Consider the following 15,136-nt stretch of genomic DNA (forward strand, 5'->3'; position numbering starts at 1 on the left):
TATCTGAAAATTTTCCCTTTATTGCCTTTACCACCAGGAAGCTCAGAGGTAAAATTATATAGGGTTCAACTAAACAACTAGAGCTCAAGGTTGGCAACTGCTTTCACTCTGCATTCCAGCCAGACTGATCGACTGTGCTGAGCTGAGAAGGATTCAGAGGCTGCACTGAGGGAGATCAGCTGGAAGCACAGCCCGAGTACATCTGGGCTCAGAAAATGAGAACCGTGATCAATTAGTGATGTCTGCTGTGAGTGCAGCCATGAGGAACACACTCTGTGCACACCATGCATTTGCCATCACCAGGCTGGGCAACTCAAACTTGTGTTCATTTCATTCAAGTCTATGCTTCTTCACTGTGGTGGCTGTTGTTTAGTCACTCAGTTGCGTCTGCCTCTGCAACCCCATGGACTGCAGCATGCCAGGCTTCCCTGTCCTTCACCGTCTCCCAGGATTTGCTCAAACTCATGTCCATTGAGCTGATGATGCCATCCAACCATGCCATCCTCTGTCTCTCCCTTCTCCTCTTCCCCTCAATCTTTCCCAGCATCAGGGTCTTTTCTAATGAGTTGGCTCTTCGCATCAGTTGGCCAAAGCATTGGAGCTTCTTCATAAATTTATTATTTTCTCTATTGTTTTATATTTTATTATATGTATTTCCTTTGTGGAATGAGGCAGATTATTAAAAAAAAAAAAAATAAAATCAGCTGGAATGGCTTCACTGGGAGCCCTCAGCCCTCTGAGCTGGGTAAGAGCTCCAGGGGAATCCCTGATTAAGTAAACAGCACCTTGGAGTTAAAGGTTTCTTCAGCCCAGGGCTGTGTCTGATACCCCCCACAGGCCCCAACTCGGTTTGCCTAGGGTTTTAGCCACAGAAAGCCTCTGGCAAGAATTTAATTAGGTTCAGATCAAGTGTTAGACTGCTCCTAAGATGTGTCTCCGCCCTCCTTCCTGGATAGACAAGCACTGTCTGCCCCGGCCCACCCTGCAGCCTGGCTGTCTGGGGAGGGAGCATCTCTAAGCCACATCTTGTAAGGGCCTGAGAAATGAAAGCGACTTGATTCAGGAATCACCTTGGAGGGCTGTCCAAGATGCTGGTTCATTCTCCCTGGCCCAGATCTGCTGCGCCTTGGGATCAGTACTTTCGCCAGGTGCACCCCAGGGAGAGACCCAGGGGGCTGGGAACCATTCTGGGTCTCACCAGGCTCCTGGGATGGGGCAGCAGCGCCACCTGGTGGCTCCTGCTGAAACACCCTACCCACCGCTCTTCCCGCCCCCCTTTAGGGAGGTGAGTCCCCCCACCCACCCCCTCCTCTGCCTCCAGGGCCTCAGAGAAGGCAGAGAGGAGGAGACAGTGGAGGGAGTGACCTCCTAGATGGGCCTTTCCCCCGGCCTTCCAGACCAACCACACTTCCAGACCCACCCAGGGGACTCCCCACGCTCATATTCCTAAAGCAGCCGCCAGGGCAGAGCGTCTGCCCAGCCCCCTGAGCTTCGTGATGCTGGGCAGGGGTCTGTACTGGGCTTCAACTTCCTTACTTGAGTAAGTACAAGTAAGAGCTTTCTTTAAAGATGCTTCTTGCATCTTTCAAAACCTCCTGAATTCTGCACATCTTACTCCATCACATTTCTTCAATATGAAACTATTTCCTTCCTTTGTAAAAAAAAAAAATAGATCTCTAGAAAGAGGCAGACTTTATTCTGTGGCTTCACTGACCCACCTCCACAGTCAGCCCACTTTGGGTTATTTTCTGGGGGCACCTGTACCCTAGGGGTACCATCGACACCTGTTTGAACACACAAATCAAACCCCAGCCACGCCGGGAGCCAGACAAATGGATCAGAGCCAGGCATCACACTTCTCATGTGCCAGCTTGAACTGGGGGCCAGAGGTGCCCCTAAAGGAGCCCCTATCCTGGGAAGAGCAGGGAGGCGCTCACCACTCTTTCCCACAGGCCCGGCCACCCTGTCCACATCAGCTCGCCCCTTTGGTCCTTCCCCCCCCACCCTCAGGAGCAGCATCTCCACCACGGCAGGCTGGATTGTTACAAATCCTCTTTAATAATCAGTTGTGTGTGTTTTACAGAGCTGTGCCCTGGGCCCCTCCCCACTCCCCTTCAAGGCACAACCTTACCCACCCATTCCCTGGGGGACAGAGGACAGGAGAAAGCATCTTCAGTTCCCTGGACCGCTCAGGGTCCTGGTGAATGCAGGGCCAGCTCTGTGCCACACTGGGAGGGTTCACCCCCTGCTTCCTTAAGTGGCCCAGGGCCAGTCCAGACCTTCATGCCCAGGCCACCCCCCTTCAGCCCAGCTCACGCAGGCCGTGCCCCCACAGCGTGGCCCAGACTGGCCTGAGCTGCTGGGTGGGGCTGGGTCAGGCTGAAGAACGGGTGCCGCTTCTCATGTCAGGTCAAGCCCACCCTCTCCCACAACCTCAAGGAAGATGGAAAAACCAAGGACAGAGCATCAGAGTGGAAACAAAGCTGCCCCACGCAGTGGGCAGTGACAACCCAGGGTGCCTTATCCAACCCCCACCCCCCCCCAGTTTATAACACACTTTCTCCCATACAATATATACAGCCCCCAAGGCAGGTAGAAACCCAGCCCACCTGTGCAGGGAGCATTTTCTTTGGGTTGCTAAGACAACCCTGGCAGACAGGGAGTGTGTGGAGGAGCCACAGAATAGCTGGGGCTTAAGGCTGATGGCAGAAAAGCAAAGGAGAGGGGTTCAAGTCCCCAGGAAGCACCCCCCTCCGACTTCCAGCCAGCACGGGACGGACAAGGGGTCTTGGCAGTGAGGTGGGAGGCGGGCCTGGAGCGGGGGAGCCTAGGAGAGACCCCTAGGAGCCCTGAGGTTGGGGGGACAGGCAGAGAGGTGGGGACAGCAGCCGCCTCAGTACTTGGGCACCTTGCTGTAGTCTTCAGAATGGACACGCCGGCATAGGAACATGGACAGGAACATCCCCAGGAGCTGGTGAGGGAGAGGGCGACAGTCAGAGGCGGGACCCCAGAGGAGCATCCCACAGTCCGGGTCAGCACGCAGGGCCTGACCTGGACAAAGCCAATCCTCAGCTACAGCCTCAGGCCCAACCTGTGACTCAGGTGGCAGAGGGCCCTTCGAGGAGCAGGGGTCAGGCCAGACTTGCCACGGGTCCTCTAGAAGCCGATGGACCTCAACTCACCCCTCCCTCCACCCTGAACATCTGCAGAGCAGGTTGAATCTGGTGGGGGACAGCACCGGGTGGGGGTGGAGGGTAGGGGACCCAGACCTCGATGACAGCGACGCCCACACACACGCCAAGGATGACTCCCAGATTCTCCTGCAGCCAGCCCTGCACCTTCTCCATGCAGCCCTGTGAGCAGAGAATACAGCCACGTCACCCCACGATGGGCCGCGTCACCCAGACACGCAGGATCACGGGGACGGGGCCACCCCCAGCCCGGAGGTCCGGCAGAGCGGGGTCTGGGTGGTCCTCGAATGGATCCATTGATGAACGCAAAGATGAAGGTGCAAATGATGAGCAAACAGATGAATCAAAGGAAGGCGGGAACAGCTCCGTGAAGAAAGGTCGATGGAGCAATAGCCCAGATGAGGCTGGGGGCCGGAGGGTCTGAACCCACTGTGCCCCAAGCCCGGCCCCACCCCGCCCACAACCATCCACGCACCTCCTGGTACACCGGCCAGTCTTTGGGGTTGTTGCCGCTCTGGGTCTTGTTGCCAAAGGGGACCTCGCAGAAGCCCTTCTGCGGCATCATGAGGGCGTCATCCTCATCACTCTTCTTGCAGGAACAGGGGAAGGTGATGCTGGTGCGATTCATGAGCTCGGTGTTTTCTGTCCAGTTGAGGTAGCTGACCCAGCCGCAGCACTTCACCTGCCGGGGGAGGGGACAGGGTGCTCGAGCCCACCGCCCGCTCAACTGGGGGCTTCCTGGACAGGAGCTCAGGTCTGCCCCGTCCAGGTCTGCCCCTCGACTCCCACCCCCCACCCCGGTCTCAGCCAAACCCCCAGGATTAGAGTTCAGGTTTCACTTTGGCCTTTGTGAGCCACAAGGAGTTGAAAGAGGCTCTCGGGATACACCATAAACTATGAAAACAGCGGGAAACAAAATAAGAAGCAGCAAAAATAGAAAACAACAAAGGGACGGTCAAGTTGAAAGGACATGGGCATGCGGGACATGAGGAGGGCAGATGGCATACGACGGGGGTGTGGGGGCTGGAGTCAGGCTACCGGGGTCAAATCATTCTGCCACCTACTAGCTATTCAACTCTGGTCCAAGTGCTGACCTCAACTTTCCCATCTGGAAAACGGGGGAAACTAACTCCCTAACTTATCTGTTACGAGGATGAAATGGGACGAGGCAGCAAGGTGTCCAGCCCAGGTCAGGAGGGCACAGCAGTCGCCCAGGAGAGGCCGGTTCCACCTGCAGGCCTGAGCACATGCTGGAGCTGAGGTTTGGCTCTGAGCTTCCTGGTTGCCAGAGCGAAAAGCGAGATGTGGTACATCTGCCTTTTTAGAGGAGAAAATGCTCAAGATGATCCTGACACAAAGCTAGTGAAGGGGACCCCGAGAGGCTTCAGATCACAGGCAGCTTGAATTACCGATGGGACCGGGATCTCAGGGGCGAGGCCTGTGTCCAGAAAATGCCCCTGAAGGCAGAGAGGAGTCGGGGGTGGGCCCTGTCAAATGTTGGCCCTGCCCCATGCACAGGCAACTTGCTGCACTTCTTTGAGCCCGTTTCCTCATCTGAAGATTGGGGTCATGACGGCCACTCTGCTAGGGCTGAAGGGCTAGTACGGGTCAGCTGCGTGCCATCATGCCCGGCACGTGGTCACTTCCCCGCCGGCCTCCTTCCGGTCTGAAGAGACGAGTTCCTGCAAGCAGCCCGGTGGCCAGCAGGGGCGTGCCAGGCACACTCAGGCGTTCACCCGCTCTGGTCAGTTTCTAGTTGAGGGTTTATCGTCTACCTTGCTCCTTTCTTGCTGGCTGCCTCCTCTCCATCAAGAAAGGCTGGCACCTCTGAGGGGCACCCACAGCCCCTCCCACACCCAAGAGGCAGCTTCTCTTGGTCGTTCAACTGCACCAGGCAGAGCCCTGCTCACCAGAGCCCCCTGCGAGGACACCCCCGTGTCTCAGTGCCCCTGCATCATAACTAAACATCACCACTCACAGGCCACATGCTAAGTGCCTCGGGCTTTACAAACTCATCGCACGTGAGCGTGGGTCAATAGTCCCATTTTAGAGATGAAGAGACTGAGTCAGAGAAGGCCTGGCCAGGAAGTAGCTGGGTTTTGTATTTCAGTCCCTGGGAACCTGACTCGCTGCCTGTTTTCTTACCACCATCCCAGCAGCATCTGATAGACATCAAGTCACCAAGAGGTCCTGCCTGCTGCAGGAATTCCCCCAGTCAGTCCACCTTCTCCCCCGACACTTGTTTATCCTGGGACCCACCCTCCCGCCCGCACCCTGGTCTCAGCAAAGGGTCTCGGCAATTGTGGATCAAACCAAAGGTGGGATGACAATGTCTTCCCGTGTGCCTGGAGCCCCTCAGGTGACACAGGCCCCTCATGTCACCAAACCTCAGTGACGCATGTCGTCCAGGAAGTGTCTCCCTCCCCTCCTTCACTGCTCAGAGACCAGATGTGCCCACGTGGCCAGGGCAGAGATCCGCCTCTGGTCTCCGGGGTCTCCTGATGTCAGGCTTTCCTGTGCTGCCCCTTCCCTGCCCCTCACACCCACAGGCCTCCCCAAAGGCAGTGGGTGGGAGGGCCAGCAGGTCCTCTTGTGACAGTGGGGGAGGCTACTGGCTTCCGGCCGGGGAGGGCAGGTCCCAGCCAAGGGTGCACAACATCCGGGACCACCCAAGGGGGGCGTCTGGGACCTTATCACCGAGGGTGTTTGCTGTGTGTGGTGACTGGTTTGACATCAAGGCAGGAACACGGACATCAAGACAGGCTGGGAACCCAGTCAGTCAGTCAACCCGTCTCTCTCTTCCACTTTAATTGAGGTGAAATACGCTAAAGTGGATTGGGCTTCCCTGGTGGCTCAGATGGTAAAGCGTCTGCCTGCAGTGCGGGAGACCTGGGTTCGATCCCTGGGTCAGGAAGATCCCCTGGAGAAGGGAATGGCAACCCACTCCAGTGTTCTTGCCTGGATAATCCCCATGGACAGAGGAGCCTGGCGGGCTACAGTCCATGGGATCGGATCGCAAAGAGTTGGACATGACTGAGCAACTTCACTTCACACTGAAGTGAACAAATGCATCTTGATGAACTTTTCTACCCATGTTGTCATAACCGCCACCTGGATCAAAATTTGAATAGAACATTCTTTTCGCCCTGGAAGGTTCCCACGCCACCTCCCCAGAGGCGGACTTCACGTGGGCCTGTGTAGCCTCTCAGCCTGGACACGTAGTTTCCTCCAGGGGGGACGCCCAGCCTGGCTTGAGAGGAACGGGTGGAGGACTGCCCCCACCTCTCCAGCCAGGGGTGGGGAGAGTGCTGTGAATCCTGGATCAGCCTCTGGGCCCGGGGCCCCTGGGCAAAGAGCTGTGGGGGTAACCGGGGGTCGGGCAGGAAGAGGGGCTGCTCAGGAGCTCCTGACCCCAGCAGACACACAGTCACACCACCAGCTTCTGTCTGTCGGGCACGTCCAGGCCCACAGGCACCCAGAGGCCCGTGCGCGTGGCCCCTCACCTGAGCCTGCACGTAGTCCCAGGCCTCCTGCAGATTGTCCCCGGAGCCGTCCGTGTAGTTGTGAATGAGCTTGGTCACGATGCTGCCCATCTCCTGCTTCAGCTGCAAAGGAGAGAGCACAAACCACAGTCAGCATACTTGAAACCCGCGGCCCCATCCCTGGTCACACGTACTTAAGCTGCCTCTCTGCCATGCCCTGAAACGCCAGGGCTACGCTCACTGCTCAGAAGCATGTTGTCGCCGGTTCCAACCACTTTCCTGGTCCTCCCTGGGTGCCAGCACCCGCGACCCAGTGCAGTCGGGTCAGCCCCCCGCCCGCCCGTCTCCTCAGCACTCAGCTGCACGTGAGCCTGTGGGCGAGAATCTCCACGTCGTTGCTGCAAACTGTCCAGCGGCGGGCATCTCACCAAGCTCGGGAGAAACGCTGCCGTCTTCTCAACTGCCCACAAGGCCCTACACCTTTTGGCCAGCTCTTTTTGTTTGTTTTTAATTAACTCTTTTAACTGAAGGATAATTGCCTTACAGAATTGGCCCTGCTGCTTCCAGACCTCGTTTTCCCTGCTCTTCCACCTTCCTTTTCAGTTACCGGGTCTTTGGGCAAGGTGCACTCCTGCCTGGGGCCTTCGACTTGCTGTCCCCTCCGCCTAAAATCTTCTTCCCCCAAATATGAACGTGGCTCATGCTCCCACTCTCTTTAGAGCTCTCCTCAAATGGCTCCTCCTCAGAACGGCCTTCCTGAACCACCCAGGAAAATCTCAGCCCTTCCCTATCCCCTGCCAGGCCCTCCTTATCCTACGAGGGGAGGCCCACTGCAGGTTTTTCCCTGTAGCCTCATCATAGCACGCTCATCTGCTTCCAAGATTTACGGTCTCTCTCACCACTACAACATCAGCTCCGTGTGGGGGGCAGCGACTGAGTCTGAGCCAGCCTGGCCAGGGGAAGTGTGCGGCGAGCATGGAGAATGAACGCACGAGGAACCCTGCCACCTGCCCAGCTCCAGGGCCCCCCAGAGTTCACATCTGCCTAGGCTGGCTGGGGATGTAGGGTCCCTGTGGGAGAAGAGGGAAGCACCTGCTTTTCGCTAACCCCGCAGAGGAAACCCTCGTTTATAAAGAAGGTGGGTGAGAGGTGCCAGGATCAAAAGGCTCTGGCCCCGAAGGCCTCTTTCTGGGCTTTGAACAGAGGATCTCACTATGGCAGCTTTTCAGGAACCAGCCCACTGTGCAGCGGGAGGTGAGACCCAAACCAGCCCCACCTGCAGACCTTGCTCAGGGGCCTCCCCAGGCGCCCCAGCTGGAACAGGCTGCTCACGGTCACCTTTGTCCCCACAGAACCTTGGGGCAAGGGGCCTGAGAGGAGCGGAAACACCAAGGGGATGGCCCCATGCCTGTCCCTCAGTTCCTGAGAAAGAGGAATCTGGGAGGTGCGACAGGGACCTCTAGATGGGGGCTTTCAGAGTGAGCCAGCTCAGAACTCCATGAGCGGGGGCTTCCTCCAGCTCCCCACGAACACAGGGCTCAAAGAACCCACATCCTGCAGACCGCCCTGCGGGCCCGGCCCCCTCCATTCACCCGCCCAAGGATCGCTCTCTGTCCCTCTCTTACCATAAATTTCTTAGTCAAATATTTCTCTGGTTTTACTGGCAGAGATCTACAACTTGCAAAGCTTGCCTGTCAATAACTAGTTACAACAGCAGCAGCCAACTTCAATCAAGCTTGTTATTACAGTACTGGATGAAGGACTTTTAATGCATTGACTAACCCTCCAGGCAGATCGATGGCCTAGGTATTATGGAGAGGCAGAAAACAAGGCCCAGAGAAGTTAATTAACTTGCCCAAGGTCTCACAGCCAACATGTGAAGAGCTGGGGTTTGGACCCATGTCTGACTGATTCCTGAACCCAAGTTTTTATCCATTGAGCTCTATCAGCATTTAAACCCCATGGCCATCACTTGCAATAGGTCATACCAGTTTCTTTTTCTTTTTTTTTTCTTCTTTAGCACTTAATCTTTAATATGTTTAATTTGGTCAAAATCTGTGGAAGTCTACAAAAATCTACAGACCATATGGCTGTGTAATGCAACACATGATAGATTGTAACAGTACCGTATGGAGAGTGTAAAATGTAAAGTTAGACATTAGGTTAACTCACAGATGTGAATATAGTCTTTTCTCCGGTGATGACAAGGACCACTTACTTTAAAATTCTCTTAACAAATAATTAAAAGCTGCCTAGGTATCATTTTGAACTGTGGTGTTGGAGAAGACTCTTGAGAGTCCCTTGGATTGCAAGGAGATCCAACCAGTCCATCCTAAAGGAGATCAGTCCTGGGTGTTCATTGGAAGGGCTGATACTAAAGCTGAAACTCCAGTACTTTGGCCACCTCATGAGAAGAGTTGACTCATTGGAAAAGACTCTGATGCTGGGAGGGATTGGGGGCAGGAGGAGAAGGGGACGACAGAGGATGAGATGGCTGGATGGCATCACTGACTTGATGGACATGAGTCTCAGTGAACTCCAGGAGTTGGTGATGGACAGGGAGGCCTGGCATGCTGCGATTCATGGGGTCGCAAAGAGTCGGACATGACTGAGCGACTGAAATGAACTGAACTGAACTGAGGTATCATTTTAAGCTCCCTCAGTTCTCTTGTTTGGAATGAAAGCCCTTGAGGTCACTGCAATGAGCAGTTTTAAACCAGAGCAGCTCGGTGGTTTCCCATGTCGCACAGCGAGGGCTGTCTGCCTGCAGAATCTGAGCCTCTTTGCCCTGACCCTCTCCGCTCCACCTCTGCTCCCCAGTGAGCAGGTGACCCCTGAGGCGTGGAAAGAAGGAGGTCCCCAGGGGCACTTGCAGAGAGAGCGGTCTCCCCCCACATCCTCCCACCAGCCCTCCCCTCACCGACCTGGGCTCTATTTATACCCAGCATGGTTGCCACAACAGCCCAGACTTCCCTGTTTCAGCCCCCAGAAATGAGAAGGCGATGGAAGCTGGGTGGTTTCCACCGAGGCTGGGTGGTTTCCATGGAAACACCACATCCATCCTCCAGCCCAGAATGGGGCCAAGGGACACAACTGGGCCAGGGGGGCCATGGCGGCAGGGGCTGATTCAGCTCGGCATTGATGCCTTGGGACCCCATTGCCCAGGAGGCAATGTCGGGAGCCCGGGGAAGTTACCCTGGCAGCCAGGCTGTTCCTGAGACAGGGAGGAGCAGGGAGAAGCAGCTCACCATCTCGCTTCATCCCTGCAGGGGCCACTCTGTGGTTTCTGCCTGCCCCATGTCCACTCTCCCTCCTTGAAACAGCAACTCCCTTCCTTAGCAGTAAGCACCCCTCAAACCCTCCACGTGGCCGAGGAGTCCTGCCCCCTCGCTGCCAGGGGCAAGCAAACACCAGGCTGCCACTTAGCACCTTCTACACCCTGGCACAGTGAGTGGTTCAGGGATGGGCAAGTGACCCAAGGTCACACCCGAGGGCCCTCGCTTTCTGCTAATTTGGTGGAATGAGGGCCTGAGTGGCCACCCCAAGCCCCCCTGGGGACATCTGGCCTGAGAAGGAAGCCAACGGAGGTGAGCAGGGCTGAGGATGAAAAAGTGCCGGTGGCAGCCTTTAGAAGCCTGGATCCAGCTGAGCCTGCAGCCAGGTCAGGCCAGTTTCAGTTGGGTTACTGTTACATGCAATAAAGAGGCTTGCCTAGGAATGGCTGCATAATTTACAGCCCAGTGTAAAGTGAAGATGCAGGGCTCCTTACTTCAAAATGATTAGGAATTTCAAGACATCAGCCCAAGCACAGAAACCTTCTCAGTGTGGGATGCTGTGTGGCTGCTCAGTGTACACTCCTAGGAAGCCAGTCCTGCTCTTGTCCAATACCATCCTCCCCGCTTCCCCAAAGAGAAAACCAAGGCGCAGACAGTGAGGACAGCTTCACAAGATGAGACAGCGGGCAAGCTGTGGAGATACACCCATCACCAGCTACATGCATCTTCAGGGCCCTGAGATCCTGTCACAGCAAGCCATCCAGCATCCCCACCCGGCCCCGACCCTGCCGCCCTCTGGGACCCCTCTCCCCCGACCCCCACCCCAGGCTACACTTCTATGTCGCTTTGTGGTGCGACTCCTCTGAGAGAGGTACATTCAGAAGACAGCATTTCATCCAAAACGAAGAATCCTTTTCGTACTTTTCCAGGCTCTGCTTAAATGCTCCCTGTGATGGGGAACTCAGTACCACACAAAGTAGCACATTGCAGGGAGGCTCTTGGTACAATCAGTTCATTTTAAGTTGAGCCCAAATGGCTTCTATCCATTGGTTTCCATCCTCCATCTCCCTCCCAAGTCCCAGCTGGGACCAGACAGAACAAATCGAATCGTTCTCTCCCAGGACAAACGTCATTCAGATGTTTGAGACCCAACCTCATCTCCCTTTACCCCTTCCTCCCCAGGGTAAATCTCCAGGCTCCTTTGCAGCCTCTTTGGGATGGTGTTCAGCCCTCTCTCCATGCTCTTATGTGCCAAACTGCCTCTCACAATGAGGGGTCCCTGTGCAACGAAAGGGACCCACACCTTCTCGGCCCCTCCCCCTGTACACAGAAGAGGTTGCCAAGCGCTTTGAGGCTTCATCCTGGGAACCTGGTAAGAAATGAGGACCCTTCGGCCTGGAAGATGTGGAGGGGGTAGCATTTTCGCTCTTAGTGGCCACCTAGGTCTTTCCTGAAAGTCCGGCTGCAATCTACACAACCAGCTACTGAGGAATTCAGCCGGGGGCCACGCCATGTACATCTGTCCCGCCCCCCCACGATAGGCTCCCTGAGGGTGGGCCCCAGTGAGGCGCTGGAGCCAGACACGCAGGTCCTTGAGAGTGTCTGCCCACTCGTCTCCAGAAGGACAGTCTGGGTGCCTTCTTCCCCTTTCCCGAAAGGGAAGAGAAAGGTCCCCACCACCCCCACCTCCACCCCCGTCCCGACTCCAGCCATCTCCCTGTGGCCGTGGAAACCCAAGCTAGTGAATCAGGAAGTTTCCATGGCAGGGAGAGCTGTCTCACAGAACACGCTGTCCTCAAGGAACTCGTACAATCACCTGTGTGTTCCCTCCTATGGGCACTGGCTGGTTGGCTACTGTGGGCCTCTTGCGTGGGAGAGGGAAGGAGGAGGAAGGGAATAATGGCTTTCCTGGCCGGCCACCCTCTATGCAGAGCACACAGCAGTCCAGCTCAGCCCCTGTCACCACCACCAGCCCCCTGCCTCCGCCCCGGCAGCCACCCAGACCACGCGAGCCCCTCCCCTCACGCTCTCAGCCCTCAGGCCTTCTGCTCAAGTTGAAAGTGAAAGTATTAGTCGCTCAGTCGTGTCTGACTCTTTGCGACCGTATGGACTGTCGCCTGCCAGGCTTCTCTGTCCATGGACTTCTCCAGGCAAGAATACCGAGGTGGGTTGCTATACCCTTCCCCAGAGGACCTTCCCGACCTAGAGACTGAACCCAGGTCACCTGCATTGCAGGCAGATTCTTTGCCGTCAGAGCCACCCAGGGAAGCCCCCTGAGGAAACTCTCAGAGCCTCAGTGGCCTCACACAGGCAGGTCACTGGGACGGCCTGTGTGGGCGCACCCAGCCCAGCACCCAGCACATTCTGGGAACCGGTTACTAGTTCACCCTCTCCTGCACTGACCCCTGCCCACCCTCCACCACCCGGAAAGAACAAGCCAGCAACCCAGAGTGACAGAGCTGGGAATGGCCCAAGAGGTCACCAGGGGCTCGGGGAGGCTGAGTAACATGTCCAGGTCACATAGCAGGCAACGGCAGAACCCAGACCTGAGTTTTTCCCACTAAAGGGGGGCTGGGTAATGATCAGACAAGGACACAGCCAGAGCAGTCTTAACTCCATACCTAAATCCCGGTTCCCACAGCCCTTGCTAATTTGAGCATTGATACTGTTGACAATAGGAACAGCTGCCCATTCACTGAGCCCTTACGAGGCGTTGGTGAAGTCAGCAACGGTGACGATAATAGCAACTCTTGCAGTGATGCCAGCCCGCATCTGCCCTGGGCCAGGCAGACACTAGGCCCTTCCCATCTGTCAACGCCTCCACCCTTGGTGCCCCACTTATAAGGTGGCCTTCGGGGCCAGTGCGCCCCGGCACTGAGCAACGGTCAGATTTTAGGCAGGGCTGGAGGGCTGCATATCACCCCCATGATCTCTTCCATTCTGTACTTCCTGGGGGCACCTGAAGGGGGTCAGCCAAGGCCATCAACAAGCTCATTTCCATCCGGGTTCGATTTTGCCACCAAATGAGTTGTGAGTGGTATGTTGGATTTCTGAAGTGTTTTTTGGACTTTGGAATTATGGCTTAGGGAGAGCGGACCTGTAGGATCACTGCCATTTGACAAAGGAGGAAACTGAGGCACAGGGGGGCTGAGTAACTTGACGAGGGTCTCAGAGCGGGGCTCCCGCATGGGCAGCTTGGTTCTGGGGTCCAGGCCCTGGGCCAACACACCTGTGTTTTCTACAAGCCTTGAAGTCTGGGCTCCCAGCAACCCTGGGGCTGAGGGGAAGCCAACCAGGTCTATCCTCCTCCATTGACAGAAGCAGACCCCACAGCTTGGAAGGCCCATGCTTTGCTCAAGGTGCCAAGCCTCCCCTGCTGCTGCCCTGGGAACAGTGGCTGCTGGGAGGAAGGACACTGGAGACCACTTCAGGGAGACCCCAGGGGCTCAGTCCCTCCCACCTGCTCAGGAGGCCTGGAGAGGGAGGAAGACAGGGCCCGTCGCCTTCCAAAAAAGCCTTTTTCCTTCAGGCTCACCCAAGTCCCACCTCCCCAGCTGGGCCTCATCTGCAGGAATAAACACCACCAAGGGCATGTTTAGTCTTCCACTGGGATTTACAATGTGCTGGGGAAGAAAAAATAAATCATTCATTCCAACTCGGGCGATCGGGTGGCGCCAGAACTTCCCTGGTGAAGCCAGGAAATTTCCCCCTGCTTTCCAGAGGAGGAGGTGGGCTGGGGCTGGGGGCTGGGGGCATGAAGTGTAGAGTCTGGGGGCTTGAGGGAGGCAGAGAAGGGGACAGTGGGGTACCGTGACACAGACAGCCTGGACTAGAGTCAGGAGAGCTGATTCTCCAAACCAGCCCGGCTCTGGGGCTGGACGTCGTCTCTGGGGCATGGCTCCTGGTTGGCAGCCAAGCAGATTATGCCAGCTAGAGGGAGGCAGCGTGGAAGTAGAGGGAAGCACAGGCCTTGGGTTGGAGTGGATGGGAATCTCCGCTCTGTCGCATTTGAACTGCATAGAACCAGGGCCAAAAGTCACTGCCTTCCTGGGCCTCAGTTTCTTAAACTTGAAAATGCCAGTAAAAGTAAAACGAGTGTCAAGCGACCAGCTCAGCCCTTGGGACGTGACTGGTGCTCACAGATGGACACTGTCTTCATTACTGTGAGATGGGACAACACGAGGGTGAAGACGCAGCCTGCCCAGCACCGTCTGACTAGCTTCTGCGTCACAGGAACCGCTCACTGTGGCCCCGTCCTCATCCCCTCTCTCGGTGATGTGCCACTGACTGGGGCCCAGAGAAGCCCCAAGTGCCACACAATGGGAATGAAGAACTGGGAGAGCAGCTTCCCTTCCCTCAACATTGGCTTTCTGTATGGTAACCAAGCCGACTTCCTTTCATCTACCAAACTGCTATTTTCCCTTTCACTTTGGCTGCCAGGAAGCTCAGTGTTCAAGTTAGCTCTAAGCTCCCATGAGTATCTTGTCCCCCAGATCAGAAATAATGTTTTTCTTCTCTCCCAGTGTGTCTTCTGATATTCCTCATATTGATTTTAGCTGCTCTGTGGCTACGTTGGAAGCTAGCGCCATTGCTCCTAGGAAACAGACTGGGTAGATTATAAATAAGCAAAGCTGACTCAGGTAGGAACCACTACAATGGAAATTTCACCAGTGTGAACGGGGAAGCCAGATGGCCTGGGTTCAAACCCTGGCTCTGCCACTTACTAGCTGTGTGACCTTTGGCCCAGTGACTTAACCTCTCTGTGCTTGGGTTTTACATCTGAAAAAGGGTACTCATACCCATGACCTCAAAGGCTTGCTATGAGGAACAAATAAACGCAGTATATACAAAGCGTTTAGTACCAGGCTTGTTCTAAATTCTATGAAGTATTACTTGATGACGTTGCTGTAATGTTTTCTCAACTTCCTTCCAAGAAGGATCTGTGGCAACTTGACCTTCAAAGTGGTAACATGTAGGAGTCCACATGGCCACTGGCTCTGCCAGCCCTGTGGGTGGATGGGAACTGTGGTCCTGGAGGGAAGGCAGGATCCAGCCTCAGCTGGGCCCAGGGTGAACTCTGACTGGCCGCGTGGCGCCTGGGCCCTCACCTAGGTGGATGGGAACTGTGGTCCTGGAGGGAAGGCAGGACCCAGCCTCAGCTGGGCCCAGGGTGAACTCTGGCCGCGTG

The 15,136-nt window shown here is 55.9% G+C and overlaps 1 protein-coding gene across 3 annotated transcripts in view; it reads right to left on the reverse strand.

The window, feature by feature from the left end:
* Positions 1–2,035: 2,035 nt before the first annotated feature.
* CD82 (CD82 molecule) overlaps positions 2,036–15,136 on the reverse strand; it is a 56,375-nt gene continuing 43,274 nt past the window's right edge. For all 3 annotated transcript variants that reach the window (XM_027562598.1, XM_027562600.1, XM_027562597.1), the window contains exons 6-9: positions 6,695–6,796; positions 3,667–3,873; positions 3,270–3,353; positions 2,036–2,971 (exon numbers count right to left, since the gene is read on the reverse strand). In XM_027562598.1, the coding sequence (XP_027418399.1) occupies positions 2,894–2,971; positions 3,270–3,353; positions 3,667–3,873; positions 6,695–6,796 (471 nt within the window). In that variant the 3' untranslated portion in view covers positions 2,036–2,893. The remainder of the gene's footprint in view (positions 2,972–3,269; positions 3,354–3,666; positions 3,874–6,694; positions 6,797–15,136) is intronic.

This window comes from Bos indicus x Bos taurus, chromosome 15 (assembly GCF_003369695.1).
Source record: "Bos indicus x Bos taurus breed Angus x Brahman F1 hybrid chromosome 15, Bos_hybrid_MaternalHap_v2.0, whole genome shotgun sequence".
Classification (NCBI taxonomy): domain Eukaryota; kingdom Metazoa; phylum Chordata; class Mammalia; order Artiodactyla; family Bovidae; genus Bos; species Bos indicus x Bos taurus.